Raw genomic sequence first — 21,957 nt, forward strand, 5'->3', positions numbered from 1 at the left:
TTGCGGAGGTTGGACAGGTTAGGGTGAAGAACCGTCCCCTTTTGCTGTGACAGAAGATCCGCCCGAAGAGGCAGTCTGAGTGGGAGATCGATGGACAAGCTCAATAGCTCTGAATACCGGACTCTCCGTGCCCAGTCCAGAGCCACCAGGATGACTTGGGCCTGGTCAATCCTGATCTTCTTGAGAACTCTGGGATGAAGTGGAATAGGCGGAAAGGCATAAAGGAGGCCGGAGTTCCACTCAAGAGGAAAAGCGTCTCTGAGCGAGTGCTGCCTTGGAAACTTCAACGTGCAAAACAGCTGACATTGCACGTTCTGTGCGGAGGCAAACAGATCTAACCAAGGCACTCCCCGATCTGAAAGAGACCTTGCGCCACCTCTGGATGTAGATGCCATTCGTGATCAGCTGTGCATTGACGGCTAAGTCTGTCCACTCTGGTGTTGAAGGAACCCGCCAGATGTTGAACAATCAGGGTAATGTCCTGATGTTCCAGCCATGTCCAGAGGCGTAGAGCATCCTGAGAGAGGGTCCAGGACCCTACTCTGCCCTGATTTTGCAGTACCACATGGCAGTAGTATTGTCCGTGAACACCTGCACTACTTTCCATTTGAGAGAGGGAAGAAATGCTGTCAAAGCAAGCCTGATCGCCAGAGCTCCAGAAGATTGATCTGGAGCCCAGACTCCGCCGGAGACCAGAGGCCTCTGATCTCCGTCTCTCCCATGTGGCCGCCCCAACCCAGAAGTGACGCATCTGTCACTATAGAGAGATCTGGTTGGGGATGGGGGAGGGATCTGCTGTGGAACTAATGCGGATTTGAAAGCCACCACTGCAGGTCTATCACAGTCCCTTACGAGATCTGGACTATGTCAGAGAGATTCCCCTGATGCTGCGCCCACTAGAACTTCAGGATCCCACTGCAGAGCCTGCATATGCCATCTGGCATGTGTTACTAGCAGGATGCAGGAGGCCATGAGGCCCAGCAGCCTACGAGTCAGTCTCACCGAAACCCAAGACCGAGTCCGAAAGATCGTAATCATAGCCTGAATGTCTTGGACTTGCTTTTCGGGAGGATAAGTCCGAAACTGCACTGTGTCCAGAACAGCTCCAATGAAAGGGAGTGTCTGAGAGGGAGTCAGGTGTGACTTTGGCACGTTGATAGTGAACCCCAGCGTGTGCAGGAGGTCCGCCGTAGTCTGAAGGTGGGAGATGACTTTCTGGGGATGAGTCTGCCTTCAAAAGCCAGTCATCGAGGTAGGGGAAGACTGACACCCCTCACATGCGCAGATGAGCTGCGACCACCCCAATCACTTTCGTGAACACCCGAGGGGCGCTGGTAAGGCCAAAGGGGAGCACAGAAAACTGAAAGTGCTTGTGACTTACCACGAATCGCAGGTAACGTCTGTGGGGAGGCAGGATGGGGATGTAGAAATAAGCGCCCTGCAAGTCGAATGCTACCATCCAGTCTTCTGGGTCCAAGGCAGACAGAACCTGAGCCACGGTGAGCATTTTGAATTTCTCCTTCTTGAGGAAGTAGTTCGGGTCCCGAAGGTCTAGGATAGGACGTAAGCCCTTGTCCTTTTTCTGCACCAGAAAGTAGCAGGAATAACCACCACAAACTACTTCGGGCACAGGGACCTTTTCTATTGCTTCCTTGGCCAAAAGAGCTGCAACTTCCTGGTGGAGAAGCGGCAAATGATCCTCTGGAAGGTGACTGAAGGATGGAGGCATGGCTGGTGGAGCAGATTAGAAAGGGAGAGAGTAGCCATTTTAAATGATCTGCAAAACCCACCTGTCCATAGTGATGGATTCCCAGTGGGGCAGGTGATGGTGAATCCTGCTGCCAACTGGATGGGAGTGAGGGGACGGACTAGGAGGTTTTGGAGGCTCCAGCGGGAGCAGAGGTGGACTGGGTGACCTCTAGTTCCCTCTCCCACGGCCACGTGGGATTCCGCGTCCCCGGCCACGCAGAGGCTGGACAGCATGGGTGGACGGTGGCTGGGTGGAGAAGGCGACGGGGAGCCCCTTCCGTGGCCACGAAAGAGGTGAAAAGCAGACTGTGGGGGGGCGAGAGGCAAAGGAAAGGACAAGGAACCGAGCAGTGGCCTGGAAATCCTTGAATCTCTCCAAGGCCGAGTCCGCTTTGTCTCCAAAGAGACGGGAGCCATCAAAGGGCATGTCCATGAGTGACTGTTGGACATCCCCAGAAAACCCAGAAGTACGCAACCAGGTGTGGCGTCGTAAGGCCACTGTTGTAGCAACCGATCTGCCTAGAGAGTTGGTTGTGTCCAGCCCACAACGGATGGTGAACTCTGCTGCATCTCTCCCATCGTTCACAGCTTGGGAGACGATAGCACGGGCCTCCTCCGGTATCTGCGGCACGACTTGTACAACCGCATCCCACAAAGAGTGGGTATAGTGGCCCAAAAGGCATGCAGTGTTCACAGAGTGCAGTGCAAGACCGGAGGAAGAAAACAACTTCTTACCAAACCGTTCTAGTCTTTTTGATTCCCTGTCCGGGGGTGCGGAAGGGAATGCGCCTGAAGAAGAGGAAGCCTGGATGACAAGACTCACAGGTGTGGGGTGTTGGGATAGGAATTTAGGGTAGTTCGGAGAGGGCCGATGGCGGCGTGCAATAGTCCTATTCACAGGATCTCCTATGTTGGGTTTGGAGCAGCTACCCAAAAGGACATCGGTGAGGGCTTCACTGAATGGCAAAAGGGGTTCTGAAGCATAAGCCCCAGGCTGAAGCACCTCTGTCAGGAGATTAGACCTGATCTCTACCGTAGGAAGCTCCAGGCCAACGACCTCAGCTGCCCTACTGACTACCATACCATAAGTCGCTCCCTCCGCCGTAGCCACAGTAGGAGGAGACAGCATGCCAGCATCAGGAGAAGTATCCAGACCACCGGCGTCACCCAATTCCTGAGCCCAGTCCATAGATGGGTCATCCTGGTATGCATAAGGGTCCAGGGACCCCTCTGATCCCTCCCCACATTCGTACCCATAGGAAAAGGGGTCCGAATCGGATCTGCGGCGAATAGGACCCATCGAAGACAAAGGCAGCGTCGGCCGATGCTGCTCCGACTCAGAGTCATCGGGGATAAGGATTGGGTCAACGTCAATAGTGGGCACTACTGACTTCGGGAGTGTCAACAATCGACCCAGCGCCGGATAAGGTCTCAAAGGTGCGAACGGTGGCAGTGCGGACGGTGGCCGGAGCCAAAGCCGCCGGCGTGGAATCCGAAGGCCCCTCAACCGAACCCCTTGGGCCTGAAGGCGCCATATCGGGGTCGGTCCACCCAAAGATGAGGCACATAGCCTCATAAAATTCTGTAAGTTGGCCGGGGGTTGCTCCGGCTCCGGGAAACTTGGGGAATTGCAGAGCCGACCCATAAGCAAGCTCCGCAGACAGAGGTCTTGAGCATCGATGGTCTTCCCGTGTCAGCCGAGCGACGGGGCGAAGTAGGAGAGCGATGGGATCTCTTCGACTTCTTCCTCTTCTTACCTTGACCTGAGGATTTTGAAGAAGACGAGTGGTGATGGCTCCGCGAACGGTCTCGAGACCTTCCTCTCGAACGAGACCATGACTTACGCAGAGTCAAGTGCCGGGCCGCAATTAGCTTTAGGGACCGCTCCCTGAAAGCCTTCGGGTGCATGGCCTGGCACTCGGAACACGACTTCGGGTCATGGTCGCGCTCGAGACATCACAGACAAACCTGATGAGGCTCCGTCACCGACATAGTGCGGTGACAGTCCTCGCATGGCCTGAATCGAGGACTTCCTCGACGCACCAAATATCTCCCTGGAACACTCAACAAAACGGTCAAAGTAGGTCAAAAACAGACCAGGGTAGCTCAGTGTGTGGCGCGGAAAGAAAAGAACTGATGTCACTGAGCAAAGGCAGTGTCTCTATACTACTCCTGACGTCATCGCGGCGACTACGACGCCAATGATGCCCGCGGAGGCGACCGACGCCACCTACCAACGCGCAAGGGTATTGCTCGAAGAAAAATCTCCGGATCCAGTCTGACGTCTGGGGGAAATTCTAAGGTAAGGAATCTGAAACCAGAAGTCTCTACCAGATATGCTAATTCACATGGTAGTATAAGTACCCAAAAATTCAGAAATAAGTAAGTAACTACTGCTTCTAAACTCCATACCTTGTGCCTATTTTGAAAGTACATAGGGTTCTTTGATACCTATTGTTCACTCTTTATATTTTACTAAATTAATTGCTGTATACCCGGTACACAATGAAAAACCATTGAAAGGTTCAGCTCAGTTAGTGGCTCTGGGTACCTCGGGTTCTTGGTGAACATACAATCCCTATACATCCTTGCAACCAAAAGGGTCCAGCGGTCATAACGGTATATTGCTTTCGAAAATCTGCCGTAGTTAGAAGAAGTTACAGATAAAAAACAAAGACTCAATTTCAATTTCTTTTAATTTCAACTGTTACTTTCTATAAGAAAATCTTGAGGGATCTACACCAATGACCCCTTGTTGAATTCTGAATTTTGCGTACTTTCTAAAAATGTACACCTTTCCAGGATCCACCATTGGTTTTACACCCATTTCTACCACTAACTGAAAGAAGGTTGAAAGCACACAAAATAGGAAAAATGGGGTATGTCCCAGCAAAATGCCAAAACTGTGTTGAAAAGTTTGGTTTTCTGAATGAAATCTGCCTGTTCCTAAAAGCTGGGAAGATGGCAGTTTTAACACCGCAACCCCTTCCTTTATGCTATTTGCAGGGAAAAAAACAGACACTTTCTTCTGAAGCACTTGTTTCCCATTTTTCTCAACACAAAAAATTATTAGCTGTGGTCTGGATAATTTCTTGGTCCCCTCCAGGGTAATCCACAAACCCTGAGTACCTTTAGAATACCCAGGATATTGGGAAAAAAGGACACAAATATGATGTGCATACCTTATGTGGACAAAACGTTATAGAGTCCTAAGCGCAAACTACCCCAAATAGCAAAAAAAAAGAAGCTTAGGACAGGGGATAAAGGCCTAGCAGCGAAGGGGTTAAATATTATTTTCAGCTTATTCAATGTTATTAAAATCAAAAACAATATATGAGGTTTATTGCACTTTCACGTACCTATGCTTTAACCAGGGAAAGTGTACTACTTCAATTACATATATCGAAGAATAATTAAGTGCATGGAACCAACATTAAACAAAGTGAAACACTGTTGAATGTTTGAAAGAAGTAGTAACGCGTCAAACAATACATGCCTGCAAACCGAGCTACCAGATCGTTCTGAAACAAACGTTAACCGAATAAACCATGCAGCCTGAATTATTAACCTATAAATAAACAAATATTAAACAATACTAAGTGCTTTGCATTTGTAATGGAAAAAATGTGCACTTGACTACATGACTGAGAAATTAAACAAAATGAGGAGTACCGACACAGGAAAAAACATAGCCATTATGCAAAAGTTAATTTTCTAACAATCTTCCTGGTCCTTCCAAATTAGTCAGACACCAGCAACAAGGTAACACCTACACTGTGATGGTTCACCTGAACTACAATTCAGAAAAACCTAAAGCTGTCCTTGCTTAGGCAAATAATGCTTCTTTGTTCTTTGTGTACACTATCCTTGTTACCTCTCTCCTAGACAGAATGCTCTTATGAAGAGAACATTATATACTGGCATTCTAACAGCAGCATGCCTTTCCTGGATGTTTGTACTACGTGAGGGCATCCCAGAAAACCAACTAAATCACAAAGGTTCATCAAACAAGCATCACTAGTACCAATAATATGGGCTTGCGATCCATCTCCTTCTATTTAAAGCAAACATTCGTTGTTATCCTGCGAGCTCGCAGAAGAACAACAATGCGGAATGAGTGAACCAAATACACACGTTTGTGTTCATAATGCAACTACTGAAGCTCGTAATACCCAGATTGTTGTTTTTATTTTGGATGATTACGATAACATCATTAACCCTACTGAACTGCGTATCAGGTTATAACTTTTTAGCTCATTCTGCACTTATTAGAGATGTGCCAACATTTTTAATGTCAACGATCGTGATTACATTTCAGGCAACCTAATGCCCTTCTTCACAAGGTGGAGGATCGCCTTTTTAAATATGTGTAAACCAAAAAAAAAAAAAAGAAAGGATGGATGGATTCCTCAAAATCTGTCGAACTTCACACTTACAGCTGGTAATAAATGTAAATGTCTCTTGACTAATTGTAGATGCAGACCTATAGTCTTTGGTGCATAGTGCTTACAAGCTTCTCAACAAAATCTGTGTACTGGTTTTCTATCTTGCTATATGGATTCCACTTTCTCTGCACCCAGAACCAGAGCCCCAAAATCAAATTGCAGACTTTGTGCAGACTCCTAGAGTCAGAATAAATGGTTAGAGGCCAATCACAGAACAGGGAGGAAGAGAGGAATCTGTGGCTAGACAATATTTACCAGAAATTCTGTTCCCAAAGGTAAGTAACTTATTCTTCAGATGGACACTTCTAAATGCAGACTCTTCACCTTTTGAACAGATTCCAAAGCAGTAGCTATTTAGTGGCAGGTCTGCGAGTGGACTCAAATCATAGAGTCTTGCAGGACCGGTGGGCAAAATGTCAGTGAACCAGACTGTCCAAACAATAGTACTTTGTGAACTTATTGAGAGACGCTCACATAGCTGCCTGGCAGATGTCCAGGAGCAGCTTTTGCCCTGGTATAATGAGCACAAAGTCTTTCTGGAGGGCTGCTATTTAGCCAATGCGTTGCAGATCTTTATGCAAAGCATGATCCAGCAGGGAGATGGTTCTCTTATGCATTGCCTTGTCTTTTTTTCCCCCCACAGAGGACCCCAAAAAGAGCTGATCTTCCACCCGGTGTTCTTTGGTATGATCAATAAAGAAGCTAAGTGTTCTCTTGGGATCCAAGAGATGGAGTCGCTCCTGCTCCTCAGAGGGGTGAGGTGGAACACAGAACGCCAGAAGGGTGATATTTTGATCAATGTGGAACAGTGTCAAAACTTTCAGCAGGAAGGATTCCCAAGTACGCAGAACCAGTATGTCTGGGAAGAAGGTTGTGTATGGTGGATTGACACAAAGAGCCTGAAGCTCACTTACTTGCTGTACTGAGGTGATGCAGATGAGGAACACAGCCTTATTGGTATGGTGCCCTAAGAGACAGCTATGAAGCAGCTCAAACGGAGTACACATCAGATATGTCAGAACCAGATTAAGATGGCTTTGGGGCATGACAAAGGGAGAAGAGGGAAACATAGGTTGAAGCACTTCCAGGAATCGCATCACAACTGGTGACTTGGAAGTGAGAGCTGATCTAGCAACCGTGGGCCAAACAATATCTTTAATTGCGCCAAAAGCAGGGCCTTGCCAAGCAAGAGAAAGAACAAATAACTAAACGTTGGAAAGCATGGCCTGGAGGGGTCAATCTAGTATGTGCTGTACCATCCACAAATTTATGCCAATGACAGGGGTATACAGTTCTCGTTGAGGGATGCCGGGCTGCCAAGATGACATCAACCACCTCTGGAGGAAGGTCAAAGGTGTTCAGCTGTCGTTGCACAATCTCCAAGCTTGAAGTTTGAGACTTCAAAGGCCCGGGTGGCGAACCTTGCCCTGTTTCTGAGACAGCAGGTCCTCCCATATAGGCAGCCTGATCAGAGGACATATGCTCAAGGAGAGTGCTGGATACCATACTATCCATGCTCAATCTGGAGCCACTATTATGACTTTGACCTGGTTAGTCCTGGTCTTCTGGAGAACTCAGGAATGGAGTGCTATCGTGGGACAGGAATCCAGAGTTCCACTAAAGGCGGAACGTGCCTCAGAGTGACAGATGCCTTGGTAACATGCAAAATTGTTAACATTGTTAGTTTTCAGCAGACCGAACCAAGCTAACGGATCGAACCAAGCTTCTCCTCAGTGCCAAAAGAGACCTTGTGCAACTTCTGGGTGTAACTTACATTCGTGATCCGCTAGGCACTGACGACTGAGCTCATCCGCCCTGGCATTTAAGGATCCTGCTAGATGGTTCACCACCAGGAAAATTCTTAGGTGGTCTATCCATTTCCAGAGGCGCATGGTCTCCTGGCACAGGGTCTGTGACCCACACCTCGCCCTGTTTGTCGCAGTACCACATGGCGTTGGTGTCGTCAATGAGCATCTGTACCTGCTTCCCTTTGATGGACAGCAAAAAGGCTTTCAACTTTTATGGTCTTCAGCTCCAGAAGGTTGATGTTGCACTTTGACTCTGCCTGAGACCAGAGACCTCTGATCTCTACCTCTACTAGATGGACACCTCAACCCAGAAGCGACGCATCAGTCACCACTGTCAGTTCTGGGTGGGGAAGGGAGAGGGGTCTGATGCTGAACCAATCACAGTCTAGCAACCACCACTGCAGTTGTTTTGCAGTGGTTTACGAAATCTGGATGTGGTCTGAGAAGTCCCCTTGATGTTGGGCACACTGGGACTTCAGATCCCACTGCAAAGCCCGCATATGCCACCTGCCGTGCTCGACCAGCAGGATGCAGGAGCCATCAGTCCCAGCAGCCTAGGAGTCTAATTCACTGAAATACAGGACCGAGGCTGAAAGATCAGGATCATAGCCTGAATGTCCTGGACTCGCTTTCGCAGGAGAAAAGCACAAAACCATGTCCAGAAAATCTCAGATGAAGGGGAGCATCTGAGGAAGAGTCAGGTGTGACTTTGGCATGTTGACAGAGAACCCTAAAGATGACAGGAAGTTTGCCATAGTGTAGAGGTGGCTGACAATTGCCTTAGAGGTGCCTGCCTTCAAAGGTCAGTAGTCCACGTAGGTGAAAGACTAGCATCACAGACCTCTGAAGATGAGCTGTCAACACTTTTGCAAACACCCAAGGGGCACTAGACAGACCAAAGGGGAGCACAGCAAACAGGAAATGCTCCTGACCTACTAAGAACCACAGCTAGTGCTGATGGGCCAGCAGGACAGGAATACAAAAATAGGTGTTGTGCAGGTCCACCGCCACCATTCAGCCTCCAGGATTTGGGGTAGACAAGGTCTAGGCCAGGATAAGCATCTTGAATTTCTTCTTCTTCCAGGGCAAAGCATTAAGAGGGCAACGGTCTAAAATAGGCCAAAGTCTTCCATCCTTCTTGGACCCCAGAAAGTAGCAGAAACAACAACCATGCCCCACTTCTGGTGCCAGCAACACCAAATATCCCCATCAACCATAGATGTAGCATTATTTTAGATAGGCCTCGTAACAACCCTGGGAATCACAGTGAGTGAAACATGGTGGTTATCACAGATAGCATACTGCTAACATTCAAGGTAATTCTATCATGCCTTATATGTCCAGGCAATAAACTGTATGTTCCTTTATGCTAAGACCAGCAACACACTGTGACTTTTACATTTTTCAGTTGTGTCTTCACATGTGTAAACAAATGGTGATGGGCATGCAATTATGATTTTTCTTCACTTTCAGGCATACTCCAAGTTTGAAAAATACTTTTTATTGTTTAATTGAAATGGAGCTCGGTTTAATTTCTGCACACTGTTTTTCTAAGAATCTTTGAACCTGAGGAAGACCTTTGTTCAAATAGTAGGCCCTTAAGAAGGTTGAAACGAGGTAGTGTAATTTGCACAGGTTGAGGGCACACCCAATACAAGTATAAAGACAAAAAGTTTCTTCCTTTGTAAAATAAAGTTGGACTGCCTATATGGGCTGAAAAGCGTGCAAGACAATTAAATGAAACAAGCGATTATTTTCCTGTGTGTTTTATGTTGGACATTTATTTTCGTAATTTTATGTAATGCTGATATATGTTGTCAGATTTGGTGATGTCAAGTATTTCTGATTTATAAGTTTAGTGTACAGTAAGTATTCTTTGGTGTTTTTGAAAATTCAATGACACTAAAGTATTTCTAATGGTAACAGTTTACTTACTCTATGGGGATGCTTTTTGTGAACACGTGAACGGGAAGATTACAAGTGTTTTTGGAATTAGATAGAATGTTTTTCTGAAAAAAGTGACCCGGAGTTGTTATGAGGCCCATCGAAATTAATTCTACATTTATGATTGATAGGGGTTATTTGTTGTGCTAGTTTGACATGATCCCTCCCTTCTGATCCCTGAATTGGATCACAGCCTATTTAATTTCTTTACTTCTGTTGCTGGCATCCTCTCAACAGCCCCTTTTGAGAAAAGGGCTTGCACTTCCCACCACAAAATGGAGAGATGGTCCTCTGTTAGTCGTTGGGGGGACAGGACGGTGTAAGATGCGGCATGGAAGAAAGGAATAGTAGAGCAAAACCCCTGCAAACTATCTGTAGGACCTACCTGTTCCAAGTGAATGCTTCTTAAACCAGAAAGAATTGCTGGATTCTGCCTCCCACCGAGTGGCAGTGCTCCATTAAGCGGACATTAAAGAGGTCTGGCAGGTGAGACTGTGGATGGGGGTGGAGGGCGTGTTGTTACCAGCAGTAGGACAATGGCACCTGACAATCTGTTGGTTGACAGGAGGCCTAGAGCAACCCTTGGCCCAGGCCCTAGTAAAGTGTCCATCAGTGCCTCATTAAATGGGAGAAGAAGCTCAGAAGTCTATCCAGGTAGATGGACCTCGATAAAAACATTTGTTTTTACATCCATGGTGAGGAGCTGAAGGTCGAGAATTCAGCTGCCCTACACATAACGATAGCTTATGGGCAGATTCCTCTGTGGCTTTTCAGGGGGAGAAAAAAGGGCCTCTCCCGAGAGGTATTAAGACCACTAGCCTCCTGCAAGTCCTTATAACATGCAATCATTGTAGGGCTGAGCAAACTCATCACCCTGGTCATAGTCATCAGAATGAGTGACAAACAGGGAACGCAAAGTGGGCTGCTTCTTTCGAGGAGCTGGTATGTCCAAAGGAGGAAGACGCACCTCAAGCGGAATCAGACCAACTCTGTTCAAAATCAGAGATGCACAGATTCGCATTCAGAGAGTACAATTAGGTCTTCCTCATGTGGTAGTTTCCAGTGTGTATACTGAAACCTCTAAACTCCAAACAATCTAATCCTAAGTTTCATGCACATATGAACCATTTACTTACCTATGGCAACGCTCTTTATGGAGGATACTATATTTAAGTGTAGACTCCTTGCCTTCTGAATATTTCCCAGGCGCCAATCCGGAAAGCTTTCATGAATGCTCTTGTGTGCAATCAGGTGGCACTGTACAACTCTGCGCCTGATCCTTACCGTTCAGAAATAACAGAGCGGAGACACAAAAAAGCACCACCCAGGCGAACTGACATCAGTTTCTTGCTTCACTCCTTCTATGACCTCAGGAACGGAGAATTTACCAATTGTTGGTACCAGTATCCAGATCTCTAATTTGGGACCTTTTTAGATGATAAAAAGAGGCTGCTTCACAGAATGGGGATGTGGGAGGGTAGTGAGGAAATCTGAGTTTAAATACAGTATCCATGATAACGAGCGAGACCAAAGGTAGGTATTTTGCCAACAGATACTTCTGACCACAAGTTCCTCACCTTTAAAATATATACCAAAGCAGCACCTCCCAAAGGTCTGTGGAATGGCTCAGACCGAAATGTCCTGTAGGACCGAATGGACAAATTGTCCGTCCCATCGGACCTGGATATCATGGCGGTAGTGTTATGCACATGTGTGCACCAAAGCTCATGTTGAAGCCTGGCAGATGTAAAGGACAGGTACACCAAAGAAGTGGTAGCAGCCTTAGCCCTAATGGAATGGGTTCTCAGTTCTTATAGAGGCTGCTTTTTCCATGTCATAAACATATCCTACCTCATTCAAACTAAAGGAGAGTGTAAAAAAGTAAATGGTTGAAACTGCTGACATATATGTGAGAAGGAGGTAGCAAAAACACCTAAGGCAGACACTTTCAACATGCTTTCCTGGACTGGTTCTTTAATATGAAGGGCATAAGAATTAATAGAAAGGGTAGGGTTTAATGCATCTTTATTTTAACTGCACAGTTTCTGCAATTTTTAGTACTAAATAAAAGAATGTTACTAAAAGTTTTGATCAGTGACTTTTAAATTGCACTTATCAGGTAATGAACTTTAGTGTAACTCATGACACTTTTCTCATGATCACTTTCTACAACTTAACTTTTTTGACATTTAATATGAAACAAAGTCGTGAGTATGAGTCGGTCAAGCTAAATTTGCCCTTTATCCTAAAAACATTTAGTTGTACAGAGTGCATTACCTCTTGGATGCTTGATGTAAAATAGATGGCCAACTTTGAGGACAACTTTAGAGCTAAGCCTTGGATTTCAACACTGAAAACAAAGGTAGAAATCACAATGAAATGACAGTAAATTTAAAAGCAAGCAGTCTGTATCATATTTACTGAGAAAATGTCAAAAACAGCTTTATTTGCAACACAATTCTTAAGATGCCTTTTACGTCATCCTAAAAACCACTGAGCATGTTCATTTATAAATATAAAAAAAATTACATTTTCTTTACAACGGGAACAAGTTAACTACAATAAAAAAAAGCATGGTGTTTCAGCATGGAGTACCATCAGGTTTCAGAGTCTACAAGTCCTCATGACGTGGTAAATGTAGCAAAAGTTCTCATCTTTTTCCTAACCAATGAAAATTAAGGAGCAACATTTTAGGTCATCTGGTCCAATTTCTCTAAGACCCATTTCTGAAACAAACTCCCGCATCGGGAGTATGTTTAAGAAAAACAAAAAACGTTTGAAAACCGATGGTGGCTATTCACCAATCTTCTGTGTACATTGATAGGAAACACTGTGCCGGTGGTTCCTTACAATGTAAGGAGACAACTGCTGGGCCAGCCATCATCTCTAAATTTGATGGACGGAAGTCGGGCAGAATGGTGGAGGGTATATCCTCTTCCACCATGACGGGCAGAGTAATGTTGGTCAAATCCTGTATAGGCCCCACGGTAGTTACAGCCTCATGGAGGACTGAACTGTTATAGTTACTTAATCAGAAATCCCAAAAGAAGTCCTTAGCGATTATTCATGTCTGAATGTTTAAGAAATATGTAGTCCAATAAGACAGACTGTCTCACTCTGTGCCACAGCGCACCTTTAACCGGGTGAGCCAGGCACAGACCGGGACTGTGTGCCCTATTATAGTCAATTTGCTGTTCTCGGTGCAATCATGAACCAGCACCTGCACTGGCTACATCACATCAATGAAAGGCACATTGGCAGTTTGAAGCTGTCACTGGGCTCTCTACTGATGCGGCAGACCCAGCCACACATTTAAAGAGGTGCAGTAGTCCCTTTGCAGGCGAGTGCAGTGAGTGATTCAACATACCTGCAGGGGAATGCTGGTGGGGTCCCTCAAACACTCCTGCTCCTCCTCCAAAGGAGCGCACCGCCTGTGTAACACCTCTATGTGGCACACAGTCAGTGCACTTCCTGATGGACTCTCTGCAGACGCACCCGTAATGTGTAACTGGAGCAAATGTAAAGGATTCCCTCATTTGAATGGGGCTACACCCCCATGCGCATGTTAATACACCTCTGGGGATCCTGCTGGCTGATCCATATTACCGAAGGGGCCTGTAAGCGTCTGAGAGCTCCTTCTGTAAAATCGAAGCACCATGGGGGTGCAAAATGTGAGCAGGTGTTAGGAGGCAAGTATGTGGAGTCTTGAAGGAGTCTAGTAGGTTCTATGACTTATCAGGAACTTGATTTAAAGTCACACAGAAAATGTTTCTGGTATGGAAACAGTTTTAAATATATAAAAGACTCCTAATTTCCTTTTAAGAAACAGTTTTATCAATTTGCTTCACAATTCTAACGGTTGGAGAAAATCTAACATTTTAGTGATCTAATTAGTACAACTTTTTCACTGATGTAACTGTTATAATCGTAACCTCGTATCTACCTCTTTCCAGACTTGTAGGATGTTCAACTGGTGAGGGCAATAAAAACCTTATTTACAGTAACATCTACAAAGGTGGGCACTTGTACTCAACAAGCTATGAAGTTTTGTCATGTCTTGAAGCACCTGAATCCATTCCTCTAACACGCACGACAGGTTCTTGAGGTTAGGTAGCAAAGAACAACAAACAAAAGACAGTAGTAGAAAACTGGCAGAAAACATGTAGAGTAGCCTTGCCAATGACTTCAAAAGAACCACAATACTTGAGGTTAACAGATGGTGTATTGGCCTGTGTCAAGTGTACAAGGATGACTTAAAACAGAATCAGACTTGACACGTTTTATCACTCATAAATGTAGATTGTTCACCAACCAATTAGGGTCTTGAGGCCTTTTTCTCAGGGTAACTACAGGCACTGGACCTCAGAGGGCCAATTTAGAGGAGCATTATGAACAGAAGGGAAATCACTGAATCAATCATTTTCTACTCGCAAGAAACATTGCTGAAGTTTTACATGAAGCCCTTCCAAGTGCTGAAGGACCCAGCTAAGTATTTGGTTGACAACCGAAGGCCATGGAAGGTATGACTGATAGCTCAATCACACAATAAGAAGTCCATGTGACCGAGCCAGACAGAATGATTATCCTTCTCCTTCAGTTTGCAGAAGTTGACCATGGTGCTAATTGTGAAGGTGAACACTAGCGGGCCAAAAGCAGAAAGACTACCATCAACTTGATTTTGTTTTGTTTTGAGGAAAAGAGTTCCCTTGGAGGCACGGATCATGCCCCACATGTGGTCAATCAAAGTGCTACAGTCAAACTCCAAAGAGCAGATTTTGTTGAAGCTCATGAAAAAATAAATATAGGGCAGTTAGAACATTGAACTTAATCAGATATCAAATCATTGCAGGCAACCTCATTGATTCCAGCCATTCAAAAAAGAGAAGTTCACGCACATTTACTGCACTCACCGTTTAGTGAAACAGATAAGAGCTCTCATTGTTTATCACGCAGTGAGCCCACGCACTCAGAGACAGCTCACGGGCCCTACTCAGATACACAGGTAGGCTCATAAAAATGCACTGCCTCACTCCCTGCCCACAAGGAAAACAGGTAAAAACACATTCATGAGTGTTCAAAACTGTAAAGAAATCCAGGACACATGCTGGCCTGACTAGCCAAGATCTCATTAGTTATAAATGTTTGTTATCTGGCTGTAAAACCCACAGGAAAGTCACAAAGAGCATTTCAGAGTCCTCTCTTTGTTTTAATACTACCAGTGTAAGGTAGAATGATAGACGATAAAGACATCAAACTTTAGCAGTGGCATCATGACAGGATTAGCATCAAACAACCTCTGTACAATTCCACAAAACTCACTTGTATTAGAGACCAATTTTTATAGATTTGTTAACAGTAAACCAAAAGAGGAGAGTAAAATAATGCAAGTAAAATACAACATAACTTAAATGACCACTTGAAGAAAACATGAATATGTGTGGGAGGCTATTAAGAGCCTTACTCCATTGATTGAACTGAAGAATAAACAATCGCAACATTAGCTTTGCAATACTTTGAACTAGGGTGAATTTATTCAGGAGGTCATACAAATTTAAAAAAGGTGGCAGTACCTGTAATACGAAGAATCTGCAATACTCATCACCCATTTCAATAACTCTTTGTTATCCTTTTCTTTGGAGTGCGCCATGCTAAGAAGCAACTTTTTGGTGTCCATGTGAAAAAGAATTTCGAGCACCTGAAAATTGAGTTGAGAGCTTATTAGCAAACTAACCTGTGAAACCATATAATCCTAATGGTGCAAGGATTCACTTTTTATCCACACCTCTAGGCGGTTTAAATTCTCCCACGGAAATTTTAATTTTTGAAGAGGTATATTAATTCGACCTACTAATGAGTCCATCCATTAAAAAAAAAAAAAAACATATACATACAAGGGATGCTGGACACTCACCACGCGAAGTAGCATGGTCTCTAAAACATCACGAATAGGTTGCTACCACAAACAAATAGCACTGATCTAGCCAATAGACGTGACATAAGATGCCACCCTCTTGGCTTTGCCAATTTCTTAAAATGTTTTATTAAAGCTTCATTACAAAAATAATTTAAAAAGTGGCTAGCCGTGCACACAACAAATGGGTGTCCTTCAATGTTTTATTGTATTCTGAGCGGGCAGCTTGCAGTCACTCAGAGTAGGAAGGAAACTAATGGCTCAAGTGGACTAACCCCCATTAAGCCTTATGTATGAGATGGAGGGATGCAGGAGGCTGGGTTAAAGCTCCTCTAAGTAAGTACAAGGACAAAATCAAAATGACTTGGACATGGACACTGTCAATGGAGGAATGAAATGCACCGGGAAGAAGCCATAAACATCTCACAATAGAAGGGACATTGTATCCTCACTCTATTATAAGGATCACTGTTGTGGTAGCATTAATCTTGAGATCACCCTAAATCACCGCTCACTCTCCCTTTGGCTGATGGAGATGAGTACTGAAGTCATTTGATAGGGTTTTCCTGAACATTTAGTAAAGCTGTGATTTACTGTGGAGTATTTCTCAGCATTCCACTAGAAATTAGGATTGGATCAGAAACCGTAGATGCAAAGCACTGTGGATCAGCAATCCACTGAGCCAGCTGAAGGAGGGTGGGAGACGTATTCAAATTCTCAGGTAGCTTTCCACCAAGAGCATTACTCTTTGCTTACAATGTCACCTTTGTGAACACAATATTTGTAGGTCAATGTGAAGTTCCTGGGAACATTATAATCTGTAGGCGACCTCCCTTCCCTCTTATTCACCCTATGATCTGGGACAGCAAGGCAGACTTTGGGGTTATGGGATAATGGCAAAAGGTGCTCAGAAAAAACTCAAGCAGAAGACACTAGCTGTAAAAATGCAGATTCACATTTATGCATTTAGCCGTTCACTTGAATGCATGTGAGAGGGACGTTACTTGACTCAATCGTGAGTACTAGTCTGCATATACTTTATTAGTGAAAGTACCTGTTTTATTACATGGCTCATTTCTCTAGCTAAGCAACTACACAGGTGGAAATTAGAGTGAAATCATCCCTCATATAGGAGTGGTGTAAATAGTTTGATAATACACAATAACAGTCATATAACTAAATGTTAAAGTACATTGACACACTAGTATCTGACATTCTATGATCTGTTGTCCAGCTCAATAGCCAGAGGTCCACACATCACACAAGTATCTCATCACTGACCGCCTTACCTTGCAGAAACAGTCTGGGTGATTTTCTTCAAATGCCAGCTTCAGGAAGATTTCATCCCAAAAACATGATGAGTCTGAGAGAGGTCTGCTTTCTTCCATATCCTGCTTAAGGTCTGCATGCTTCAACCACATTAGTACAGCTTCTAAAATCAGCAAACGCACTTCGTGGAACTCGGAATGCAACAGCCGCAATAACAATTGGTGGGCATTTCTGGATGAAACCGTTGAAGATGGAAGACAACTTGAAGGGTCGGGGTTAGCCATCAATGATAATGCTGATATGGCAAGTTTAGCGACACTCTGGAGATACTGTGTGAGTCCCGGAGCAGCAGGCAGTGGGTGTGCTTCACTCATCAGTTCCGAATCGATAATAATAGAGTCAATATCCATCCAAAATTCAGAGATGACAACATCTATAATGAAGGAGCAAATGCAATAATATGTAGATGAAAGCAATTTCAGATGCACTGCTGTATCTCAAATAGCACTAGAAAATGCATGCAACAAACGAGAAGGGGCATCTATTTAAAGCCCATCAAAAACAATTCAACCAAACGGAAGCTGAAACCCTGTCACAATGGGCTTTACTGGTCAGTAAAAACTTGCCACAGCGTTATGGGGAAAAATATGAAGATCAATAAAAAGGGTGAGGTTGTTAATGACTGGTACTGCCCCTGTGGAGGACAACAAAGCTGTTACAAAATTCCATTCTTTGTGGGCAGAATGTAAACAGGTTGCTTTTACCTGGAGTGTATGGAAGTGCAGTCTACCCCCTGGCTCCAGCAACATCCTAAATGAGCATTTCAGATGTTGTGGTTGTCAATTATGCTGTGCTCACCCCTACTGTAACCTCTACAGCTCAATGGAAGTGTAGGAAGTGCCCTGTGTGGGCCCTAAAAACTAGCATAGCGTTCTGGACAACCCTTCCACTGTCAGTCATAGGTAGAATTGCACTGTTGAAGATGATTGTCCTTCCTCACCTCCTATATTACTTTGGAGCACTACCCTTGTGGATACCCTGGATGACTTTTAGTGAGGTGGACACGATAATTCTATCATTCATATGGTGCTCCACCCGCAGAAGGGATGCACTAGCTACTCTACAGCATCCAGTGGGAGAGGGAGGACTGGTGGTGCCGGATTTTGAGGGATGCTATCTGGTGGCCCAGTTGCAGTGGTTTGTCCAATGGTTAGCAGGTAGGCTAAGACAAGAGGGGGAGGAGGGCCCCCTCACACCAGGGGTCAGAAGCATCTTTGTGTTCGATACTGAAGAACTTAAGGTGATCACCAGGTGCTGGGGTAGATGTCTCCAACGGGCCCATGGTAGCATACCCTACTCGCCTGACCTGCTAATAACAAAGCTAAAAGCCCTCCCGCATGGAGAGGATTGGAGAAACCTTGCGGTCTGGTCAGAAGCAGGGGTTTCCACACTGTGAGACCTCTATAGGGATGGGGGAATGCTCTTGTTTGAGGATCTTAGAGCGGACTACGATATCCCTAGGGGGAACTTCCTCTTGTACAGGGCGGTAACCTCAGCAATACGATGCCATTGGAGAAATGGTACAGTTGAGCTGTCAGGGATGGGCAGCTGAAGATATATGGCCCGCTCCTCTGGCACTATTAAAGTGGTATCTGATATGTACAAGGCCATCGGGGAAGACTGCTGCCAACTGCTTGAAAAACTGAAGGCTAACTGGGAAGAAGATTTGGATCCCCCGATATCGGAGACAGCCTGGAGCACTATACTTGACAGAATGCCAAAAGGTCTCATGAAATGCTTGTTTTAAACTGATTACTTTCTACGTACTATAGAGGGCTTATTTGACTCCTGAGCGAACAATGTGCTACTTTCAGGTGGAGGAGGTGGGTTGCCCTAGATGTGGAGAGATTGGAGCAGGGCTGCTCCACATTTTGTGGAGTTGCCCTCAGCTACATCAGTACTGGGAGGGGGTCACGGCACAGCTGACCACTGTGCTAGATAGGACCATCCCATGCACGCCGGGGTACTGTCTGTCGAGTTGATTCCCTCACACTTCGAAAAACAAAGTTTCTAGACTAGCGCTTCTACTAGCGAAACGCAAAGTAACACGTAATTGGAAAACAGCTGGGGACCCCAACTGCTGAGATGGCTTAGAGTATTGGAGAAATGGGAAACAACAGAGGGTGCAATGTTACTAAGAGAGGCAAAAAGAGGGATTGGGTGCCTGGATGAAGCACAGGCATGGGAAGTAATAGTAGCTGACTTTCAAGCGGCTATAGAAGATACTGCTGCATCGCCTTGAGAAGTTACTATTCTGGAGATGAACCATACTAGCCTGGGGTGACCTAGGCTGGAGGCTTGTTTACTATCCTTAATCCGCCTGAATCCTAATGGAGCAATCATGACTGTCAACAGATGCAACCGAGGGAGGGTGGGAGGGGTAGTTGGGGATTGTTATTGTGTTATTGAAGATGGTTACTGAAGGATGATGGAGGGCATCAACTGTAATGATTGCAATTATATGATGTTGTATAATTAGTACGAAATGTATGCTAGTGAGACAAATATATTTTCATGTGCACGATTCGGAAGATGCAAATATGATCACAACTGGGCCTTCTCTGTGATTGAAAACCAATGAAAAATGTTTAAAAAACAAAACAAAACTTTACCCTGTACAGCAACAGGCACAGGTGCAAGGAGGGGGCAGTCTCCATGAGGAAGCTAATTAACATTGTAAACATCATTTTGTAGTTGCTAACACAGAAGGCCTTAAAACAAGCCCAACAAATATATGTGCATTTGTTTCTTTCTCTGTAAAACAGACAAATATTGTGAATTCGCTGAAACTGCCTGGCTTCCTGGTCTGTTGTATCTTTCCATGATTAAAAGCAGGAACGGCTCACGGGGCTTAGAAGGGATGGGGCGATGCAGCAGGTGAGGAGGGGGGAAGGAGGGAGATAAAATTAAATAAGGAAATAAATTCCACGTACCTTAACTCGCCGCCGCACCACCACCGCGCCGCTCCTATCCTGCCCTGTGGCCAATCCTGACGCTGCTCAGAGCAGCGTTAGGATTGGCTGGGAGTGCCATAACGAATGAGCCGCCACTGACTAAAAGATGTGACATTACCAGGCCAAAGTCTACATCATGTTTTGGCAGAAGTGCAAATGTTCCCATACTTATATTTATGTGGTACTTCCTCTACAACCTGAAGTATATGCAAGACAATGTTGTGAAAAGAAATTCATGAATGCTATATATTTAGAAATTGTTGTTTTCATTTGGGTGAAAAGTTGTATGAATGTAATGAACGCCTGCACGGAAAATCATGGTGTACTGTATCTGTATCTTAAAGATACAAGTGTCCGGATGGAAAGCAAGAGAAAATGCTTTTATTTTCATGAAACATTTCTGTTTCTGACAGAATGGTATGTGCTAAGTGTGTCACAATTATTTTTAGCCAGTATGACTCAATTGTTAGTACTGTTCAAAACGCTGTAAGAAGACTTTAATTTATTTAGCGGAGCACATTTTAAACCACACTTTAGCAGAGCGCTTCTCATCTCATTTTAGAGAAGCACGTTTTACAGACACTGAGCACACTTTCATCTGGTGGTGCAGAGCACACCAATGCTCAGGCTAATGTTTAGGCTATTTGATTATGCTCTACTGATTTGTCTTGCATATTGATTCTGTAAGGCAAATTATGTGCTCTGAGCATCCTATTTTGCTGATTATTGGTACTATTTTTGCTAGCCAAATTACTATTGTAATGTTAATTATATTTACTAAATAAATCTAATACTTTGAAAAGACTAAGGCCCTCATTACGAGAGACTGCTATACTCGCGGTCCCACCGCCAAAAGGCTGGCGGTGAAGACCGTCACATTCTGAGTGTGGCGGGTTGGCTTCTGCCAACCCGCCACATCGCGGCTCAGACCGCCAGGGCGGTTGGGCCCGCCGGTCTGGAGATGAGCATCTCCGACCCGGTGGTCCAATGAAGACCGCCGGTGGTATTAGGAGTCGGGTTTCCGCGGCAGTAGCACTGCTACGAAAACCCCGGCGGCAAGGCTACCAGTGACAGGGAATTTCTTCCCTGTCACCGGCAGACGACACCACCCACCTGCCCCCCCAGCAAGCAATATAACCCCCCTCCAGCACAATTCTCCCCCTCCCCTCCAAAACCCTCCATCCCCCCTTTTGGGACAGTGCCCCCCCCCCACACCTTCTGGTACAGTGCTTTTTTTTCTTTTTGGATCGCAAGCGGACTGGCAGTTTGTGATGGACTATTTCTAATGGAGCAGGCCCAAGGCTGGTTCCTGCCTTAAGTGGCACGATGACAAAAGGAAAGATGGAGTTCTAATGGCACCCAGAATATTTAACAGTCTTTGAGATTAACCCATCACTTTTTAGGTTTTGCCTATCTTACAGAGCAAGCTGCATGCATTTCAATTAACTGCCAGCATTTCCCAAAATTTACAGAGGGCTTACATTTGCCCATTGCCTTGTCACTGGTTGACTTTTTTTGTCACTCTTGTTTGCTTGCTTCTTATTCGATGCCTATTACACTATTGATTTGCTTACTTGTAGCCTTCCAATGCTCACTTTTATAAAACTATTTATTTACTTTTCAGGTAAGCACTCCATGATTGTGCATGCATTTTCCAGCTCCCTTCTATGTGTGCTTCCCACCCATCATCACTACACCAGCGGCGGCTCCTCTATAGGTACGGAGGAGTGTCACCGCTCCGCCAGCAGCGGTAGCTGCAAACCTTTTTCTCCCAAAACAATCATAAACCATGTTTATGATCGTTTTTGGTGCGAAAG

General features: G+C 45.1%; 1 protein-coding gene across 4 annotated transcripts in view; it reads right to left on the bottom strand.

The window, feature by feature from the left end:
* Positions 1–21,957, bottom strand: part of THADA (THADA armadillo repeat containing) — a 1,551,972-nt gene that overhangs the window by 150,414 nt on the left and 1,379,601 nt on the right. For all 4 annotated transcript variants that reach the window (XM_069233992.1, XM_069233989.1, XM_069233988.1 and 1 more), the window contains 3 exons: positions 17,147–17,559; positions 15,517–15,641; positions 12,224–12,296 (listed from right to left, as the gene is read on the bottom strand). In XM_069233992.1, coding sequence (XP_069090093.1) covers positions 12,224–12,296; positions 15,517–15,641; positions 17,147–17,559 — 611 coding nt within the window. The remainder of the gene's footprint in view (positions 1–12,223; positions 12,297–15,516; positions 15,642–17,146; positions 17,560–21,957) is intronic.

Source organism: Pleurodeles waltl, chromosome 5 (genome assembly GCF_031143425.1).
Source record: "Pleurodeles waltl isolate 20211129_DDA chromosome 5, aPleWal1.hap1.20221129, whole genome shotgun sequence".
Lineage (NCBI taxonomy): Eukaryota > Metazoa > Chordata > Amphibia > Caudata > Salamandridae > Pleurodeles > Pleurodeles waltl.